The 8733-nt window shown below is 34.6% G+C and overlaps 1 protein-coding gene across 1 annotated transcript in view; it reads right to left on the bottom strand.

Annotated features, from left to right (window-relative positions):
* The window catches only part of LOC107568880 (chloride channel protein 2-like), a 69657-nt gene extending 66090 nt beyond the window's left edge, over positions 1 to 3567 (bottom strand). The window contains exon 1 of the mRNA XM_016254876.1: positions 3364 to 3567. Coding sequence (XP_016110362.1) covers positions 3364 to 3414 — 51 coding nt within the window. The 5' untranslated portion in view covers positions 3415 to 3567. The remainder of the gene's footprint in view (positions 1 to 3363) is intronic.
* Between the last annotated feature and the right edge of the window lie 5166 nt (positions 3568 to 8733).

Here is an 8733-nt window from a genome sequence, read left to right as displayed (position 1 = left end):
TGTGTGTGTGTGTGTATGTGAGAGTGTGTTTGTGTGCGTGTATGTGAGAGTGTGTGTGTGTGTGTGTGTGTGTGTGTGAGAGTGTGAGTGTGTATGTGAGAGTGTGAGAGAGAGTGTGTGTGTGTGTGTGTGTGTGTGTGTGTGTGTGTGAGAGAGAGAGATTGTGTTTGTTCAGCAGAGCTCCTGGTTGCATAATTACTGATACAGAAACCATGTTTATGGCCAACAGCACACGTTTACTTAAAGATTTAGCTATTTACATAGAGACATATGCAAGATATATATCTAGATACATAAATGTCATGCTTATAATAATTAATCAATAACACATTTTAAGTTACATATAATTTTTTTTACATTCATGTATGTATAGTACATGTATATTTATGCATGTATGCATAACGTATGTATATATTATATACATAGAACATGTCAAATATAAAATAAATAATATATACACACACACACATTCTATTTTTTCATACATGAAAAAAATTGCATATAATTTTTATACATTTGTTTACATTTATGCATATATGTATGTGTGTGCATGTAAATAATATAGGCTATTATTAACATAATATAAATATATAAATCTAAAAATGTGTATATGTATGTATATGTATAAAAATGCACACATTGAATATGTAAAATATAAACAACAAAAAAATTTGTAGATTTAAAAAAGAAAAAGGAAAACATTGCATTACAAATCATTTTTCATTTTGATGAGGTCCCAGATTTCAGTCACTTTTTTTGAAGATAATTGTGCCCCCAAACAATAGTTATGTAAGCGCACACTGAGCTCTTCTGCTAATTAATTACACACATAAATGAACTCCTGTGGAGACCTGATGAGTTTTGGGCTACGGGTGTTTTTGAGCAAAATAAACGAGCAATAATTCACCCGCCATAAACTAGCGTACAACGAGTCATATTTAATCAGCAGCACTTCAGTAACTCCTGCTGAGCTCTGAACGACAGCAAAACTATCAGCCGAACCATCAGTAACCCAATGTCAGACGTCCAGATACAGCACAGACACAGCTGACTCCTTCACCTCCAGACGCCACTGCACACAAACCCTGATCTGATGTTTCCAGCACATCTACATTATATTAGGCCATATTACTGTATTATATTACTTAGATGGAGAGAGAGAGAGAGAGAGACAGAGAGAGAGAGAGAGAGCGACAGAGAGAGAGAGAGAGAGCGAGACAAAGACTGGAGGCCATTAGGTGCCCTCAGCAAACTTCCAAGGAGCCCACAGGATGAAATTAAAATTAAAATGATTTAAATTAATATATCATTATTAGTATAATTAATATGTGACCCTGGAGCACAAACCCAGTCATAAGGGTCAATTTTTTTAAATTAAGACTTATACATCATCTGAAAGTTGAATACAATATTAGTCGTATATTAACAATAGGCTACTTCATTAACTTCGTTATTTACTATCCGTGTTGTAGTATTATTCAGAAGTAAAAACCAACAATACTTTTTTTCACCATGTTTCCAAAGTCTCTGCCCCAGGTCCAAAAGAAATGTAAAGAAGGTACAAACTGAAAACATGAAATACTTTTGCGATCTATTTCCATGAGTTCTTTTCAGAAGAGAAACACTGTCGTGGATGTTTACAGAGCAATGGGAGAGATGGACTTCTGTTTGTCTTTTGTTTATTATTATTGTGTGCTGTATTGTTGGTTTACGGTAGGACATTTACTAAATATCTTCATGGAACATGATCTTAATATCCTAATGATTTTTGGCATAAAAGAAAAATCTATAATTTTGACCCATACAATGGGCCACATTTATCAGAAACTAGTGCAGATCCGTGCGCACAAATCAACTTACGACAGAATTCATGAAACATTCGTATGCCGAATGATCGCACGTTGATAAATGTGGCGGCAGAAAACAATCGTCATTTGAATATCACGCCCCTGAAAACACCCTGCTTTAGAAGCCACGCCCCTAGACTTTACGACACGGCGAAACGAACCCGGCCACACAGAGGAATCTCTTACTCCAAAAACACCCGTTAACCTTGTAATTGCAAACAATTGGGCTACATTAATTTATATGTAATTTACATGCATGTTAAAATACTGGTAAATATAAACATTATAGCCTACTTCCCTACAACAAATATTTTAAATTTAACGGTATTCAGAACGCAACAAGAATGAAAAATACGTAGTCATAAAATTATATATATTAAACTATAAAATAAAACACAAATTAGGCTATTGGCATTCATTATAAACAGCATACTAGGGATGCAGCGATTAACCGCGCTTTAAAACGTCACGGTTAATTAATCGTAAAGGTTCCTTTCCATCTTTGGTATATTTTACACTGAAACTTTACGACACGGCGAAACGAACCCGGCCACACAGAGGAATCTCTTACTCCAAAAACACCCGTTAACCTTGTAATTGCAAACAATTGGGCTACATTAATTTATATGTAATTTACATGCATGTTAAAATACTGGTAAATATAAACATTATAGCCTACTTCCCTACAACAAATATTTTAAATTTAACGGTATTCAGAACGCAACAAGAATGAAAAATACGTAGTCATAAAATTATATATATTAAACTATAAAATAAAACACAAATTAGGCTATTGGCATTCATTATAAACAGCATACTAGGGATGCAGCGATTAACCGCGCTTTAAAACGTCACGGTTAATTAATCGTAAAGGTTCCGCTACACCGAGTGTTTCTGTTACACGGAACGGAACTGTTGCAGATTGCACAAAACGAAAACAAAGTTACTCTAGCGGTGCACCAGCTTAAAATGCTGTGCTTATCAGAGGCACGAGGCTACTACATGCATTAGATGAACTGTGACAGAGGGACCAAACAGCCAAGCTTTACTTCCTCCAGAGAAATGCCTGAAGTCGATAGTGAGGGACCATTTTGGGTACACCAAGAATGACCCGGGTGTCGTTTAAATATTGCTGTAAAAGTCTCACACACACACACACACAATTACACTCTCACACACACACACACTCACACACTCACACACACATAGATAGATAGAAAATCTTGAATAATTATTTTAATATTACTACAAATATTGTTTTGCACCACTGAAATACACAGAATGAGAGATCATGTCATGACTTATGAATCATAATTGTTACTCAACTTTGACATGAACTAAAAACCGACAGAGATCCTTCACACAGCAGTCCGAGACAGCAGCAGACACTCATCAACAAGTCAAGAGTCACAAACACGACTGACAGCTCTATACAGCCGAGAACGACTGATCAACACAATCAGAGTCTGAGAGATAACGAGAAAACACGAGAGAGAGAGAGAGAAACAGAACTCACCAAAGTTTGCTCATACTGCAGCGCGCGCTGCTCCGTTCCGTCCACAGCCATGACTGCAGCTCACACACACTCTCTCTCTCTCACACACACTCTCTCTCTCTCACACACACACTCACACAGCACTGTCACACACGCGGAGGAGAGCTCACGGAACAGCAGAACCCTCTCTACCGCACAGACGCGAGCGAGGAAGCGCGGCTCTTGCGTGACTGACTTCTGCGGCTCTGAGCTGAGCGAGAAGTGTGTGTTCGGCGGAGCGTGGGGCGGGGCTTGCGGACAAACCACGCCCACTACGCGCTCACGCAGCTTGCGTCTGCACGCATTCCGAGCGCCCTACAGACTGCATGACAGACGCGCTCTGAGCAACTTCTTGTTCTGTTAGGGAAATATCATATACATAAAGCAAAATGTATATCGACTGTACCAAATAGTAGACTATTTCCCACTGATCTGAAGATTTTTTACGACTCTCTAACTTCAATACAGAACAATCTTCTATCTATCTATCTATCTATCTATCTATCTATCTATCTATCTATCTATCTCATCATGGCGTAGAAGAAGGATCCGGGTACTGAAATGGCCAGCCTGCAGTCCAGATCTTTCACCCATAGAAAACATTTGGTGCATCATAAAGAGGAAGATGCGACAAAGAAGACCTAAGACAGTTGAGCAACTAGAAGCCTGTATTAGACAAGAATGGGACAAAATTCCTATTCCTAAACTTGAGCAACTTGTCTCCTCAGTCCCCAGACGTTTGCAGACTGTTATAAAAAGAAGAGGGGATGCCACACAGTGGTAAACATGGCCTTGTCCCAACTTTTTTGAGATGTGTTGATGCCATGAAATTTAAAATCAACTTATTTTTCCCTTAAAATGATACATTTTCTCAGTTTAAACATTTGATATGTCATCTATGTTGTATTCTGAATAAAATATTGAAATTTGAAACTTCCACATCATTGCATTCTGTTTTTATTCACAATTTGTACAGTGTCCCAACTTTTTTGGAATCGGGTTTGTATCTCCATCCATCCCTATTTGTATTGATATCGTGTCTATAGCATCGGTGTAAAAACAATTATGTCAATAAAAATAACAAAGTTGCCTAAAAATGCTGTCTAGGTACAATTTTGAAATGCAGTACTGTTTGATACATGATTTTGCATCCAGTATATATGTCTAATGTGATTACATATAAATATTATATATAGGCCTACAGTCATTGTAATTTCAAAATTGACTCAATTGACCTGAATTTACTCTAATATTTATCCTAATTAACCCCAGTATATCTCAGAAGTCTGTAGAAATGATAAACTGTTTTTAAACCGCAAAAAGCAACAAGTGAAAGCAGATGCTTTTATTCAAAGAGGATGCTATTCAATCAGACCTTTTAGACTCATTTATTGACAAAACATGCAGCAAAAGAATGAATGTGAAGCTGAGAGTCGAGCGGATCTGTTGAAGAACACATGCAGATCTCTCACAGATCAAACATTCACCTCACATAAACGAGAAATATATAAACAAGCACTGAGCACACGCTTTATGACTGCATTCGGTCGTCTATTAAAAATGGTTTATCGTTATGCGTAAAGAATCTTTATGTGCTTCCCAGAAAAAAAGAACGGGGTTTTTTTTTCTAACATGAATTGAATTTTGGCGTCCAGCTTTTTAAAACTTTTAAAACACATTTTAATTTGGTTATTGTAACATCAAAGGAACCTTCCGTTTTGATCGTTTTCCAAACACTGTGGGAACGTTACATTTGGAATGTTTTCTAAACGTTCTAAAACAAAAAAGAAACTTTTAAAAAAACGTTACAACTGAACATTCCACTGAAACCTTTCAGAAAAATAAACAACGTACATGCACTCTTAAAAATAAAGGATCCTTTTGTATTTATTTTTAATTTAGTGTTTATTTATTTACTTTTCATGTATCAATATTGTAAGTAAAAGTTATGTAACAGTGTTTTGTTAAAAAAAAGGTTCAATAAACACACAGTTAAAAAAAATAAAAATAAATAAATAAAGGATCTTCACAGAGATGCCACAGAAGAACCATTCAGTCAAAGGTACTTTAAAGAACCATCTCTTTCTTAGCTTTTTATAATCTGAAGAACCTTCTTCAGATGTTAAAGGTTCTTTATGGAACCATTTAGACAAAAAAGGTTGTTCTATGGCATCGTGAAGCACCTTTATTTTTAAGACCAGATAATGTTGAATGAACGCTCTAGTAATGTTACTGGAAGAACGTTGATAGAACCTTGCCGGAACGTTCTGATAACGTTAATCATTTCTCAGTACAGCTAAAGCACATCAAACTTTATCAGCTTATTAAACGTTTTAAGAGGAGAAAGTAAATGAATAACATTTCTTTGAATTTTTTCTTGAATTTCTTGCAAGAGAATCAATGTGAACCAGCATATTAAAACATCAAAGCAAATTAAATGATTGTCCAACTGTCTTCATATGGTAGCTTTATTATGAAACATGTATGATATAGTTATCTAAACTGATATATGACCACATATAATATTCCAATAGCCAGCCAGACCAAAAAATTTAGCTTTTTTTTGTCACAGAAAATCTATTGTTTAGAAAGAGCTGAACTTAAACATTTGGAATAGCAATAAAAATATTCTCTAAAATAATAAAATCACCACACAGAATTTTCAAGATATTTTAAACAAAAAGAAGGCATAAATGTCTCCATCTCCTGGTGAAAATCAGCATTAAGTGCTATAAACGTGGTCATTAAATCATAAACACACATCAAAAAAAAACTCTGAGATACTAATATAGTATTTATTTATTATTTTCCACTTTTATTTTAATTTTAGAGTTTTGGTCATTTTGTTTGTATTTTCTTAGTTTTTGAAATAAAATAAATGTAGCTGAAATATACTATAGTTAACATTTGAAGTCAAAACCTTTCATCAAATTTGTCGTAAAAAACCTAAAAGTGTTCTCGTCTTAGATGAACTTTTTTGATCCACTTCAAATGTTGACTACTGTATATTGTTAATTTTTAATATATATTATATTTCAGTTAATGTTCATTTTATTTATTTGTTGTTATTATTATTATTAGTAATGGTTTTAGATGTAGTTAACTATAATAACCCTGATTTTGAGAAGAAGTATACATTTTATTGACAAAAAAAAAACATTTTTATTTATGACCTTTGGAAATATGAAACACATACGAGGAGGTCAAATCATATTTTGCTTTCAGTCTAAGAGGTTAGGAGTCGTAAACAGTGAATATCTTTTGCTTAACATGAAAATGTATATGTTTTTGGGATGGCTAATGTAAATTAAGGACTGCATCAAATACTTTAGTTCACAATAATCTTTGTAATCTTAAGTAAAGCTATTAAACAAAGCCTTAGCATTGTGTATGCCAGCGTTTCATTTGCTCAGCTCAAGTGTGTTTGTTCAAAGTCAGGGATCTTCGTGTACTGTACGTTTGTGTCGATCCTTTAAACACAACCTCTGGAGTGAGATGACAAACATTCAGGTTAATGATTCTTTCTGAGGAGAGAGAAAGAACGTCTGGAGAGTTCTGTGAAGAAACTGAAAGTGTGACAGAAAGAACTAGAGGAAAATCTGACGCAATATTATCTGGATCACTTAAATATTAAACAAAAGTTAAGATGGTTATGAGTCACAGTGATTATACAAACAATACAGACAGAAATAATCATTGAACACTAAAAAAAAAAAACATTTTGTTTTAGTTCTCTACATTTTCATAAAATAATCTGTTAGATTTCATTAAAAACAGGGTTATTATAATAAACTAAAACCATAAAAAAGCTTTTGTCACTTAAACTAAGAAATGAAAAATTTAAATTAAAATACAAAAAAATGCATTAATTACCTTTTACCATAAAAAACATTTGTTACTTAAAAATAAACTAAGAAAAATTACCTATTAAATTAATTACCTATTAATTAATAAAATTAGCAATATTAATTTTTATATTAAATTAAAATAATATTAAATGTATTCATTTCTTATTAATTGAATCTATTAATATTATAGTATTAATTTATTAAAAAGCATTCATTCAAAATATATTCCAGCTAGTTGCCGTTGATTTAGGTACTAAAATTAAAAAGAAAAATAAATAAATAAAAATGATAAATCCACACAATTAATTACTATAAAAAACAATAAAATATTATGTAAATAACTGAAAGCATGTATACGAATAATAAGAGTCTCTGAAATATTCATTATAATCACCAAATGAGTTTATAGGATCTTATCGAGCACTTTAACACAATTAAAGACTCAACATTGTAGAGTTGCTGTCCTGAACATTTCTGATCACATTAGAAACATCACACGCTTTAATCTGGCTGAACTTTGACCTTTGCTGTCACTCTCTGACCTTTAGTACAGAATAAGCTGTGACTGAAGGCCAAAGGTCACTTTAATATCATGAAATATAATCTGTCTGTACGGAGCTAAAACTACAATGTTCAGTAACCAGAATGCTTTCAACTGGCAATCGCAATTTTAATTTTCACCATAATTTTAAAGCATTAATTATACATTTTCTAAGCACCAGTCTGACCATTTCAAAGAATCAGTGGTATTTTGGGAGAAACATCCCTCATCCAAACACACACACACACACACACACACACACACACGTCAGTCACGTCTCACTGATGATGAGGGCTCAGCCAATCAGAAGCCAGTATTTTGGTCAGTCACGGTCAGTCGTTGTCCTTCCAAAAATGCCAGCACATCATATTAATGGAGCGCAGATGAACAACACAAACTCACACTCTCTCTCTCTCTCTCTCTCTCTCTCACACACACACACACACACACACACACACACACACACGTCAGTCACGTCTCACTGATGATGAGGGCTCAGCCAATCAGAAGCCAGTATTTTGGTCAGTCGTTGTCCTTCCAAAAATGCCAGCACATCATATTAATGGAGCGCAGACACACTCTCTCTCACACACACACACACACACACACACTCACTCTCTCACTCACACACACACACACACACTCTCTCTCACACACACACACACACACAGCGTCTGCTTCAGTGAGGACATTGTGCGGCTCCAGTGATGTGTGTGAGAACCGTCTCTCTCTCTGTCTGTGAGTCCAGCGGCGGTTAACTAACACCAATCAGTTAAACCTTCTACTAACCAACCCTGGTGCAGGAGAAGTGAACACTTGTGGGGGAAAACAACACAAACTGTGTCACTAACCAGACAAAAACAACACTAAAAACTCTCATTCAATGTAAAAACTAACTCAGAAGAAAAAAAAAGTTGCAAAGTAAAAGGAAATATTAAGACGTTTGCAGATTCCACTTTTTTA

Source organism: Sinocyclocheilus grahami, unplaced genomic scaffold, assembly GCF_001515645.1.
Source record: "Sinocyclocheilus grahami isolate Dianchi unplaced genomic scaffold, SAMN03320097.WGS_v1.1 scaffold1289.1, whole genome shotgun sequence".
Classification (NCBI taxonomy): Eukaryota; Metazoa; Chordata; class Actinopteri; order Cypriniformes; family Cyprinidae; genus Sinocyclocheilus; species Sinocyclocheilus grahami.
The sequence above is the reverse complement of the archived record's forward strand: the minus strand, read 5'-3'. Positions and strand labels throughout refer to the sequence as shown.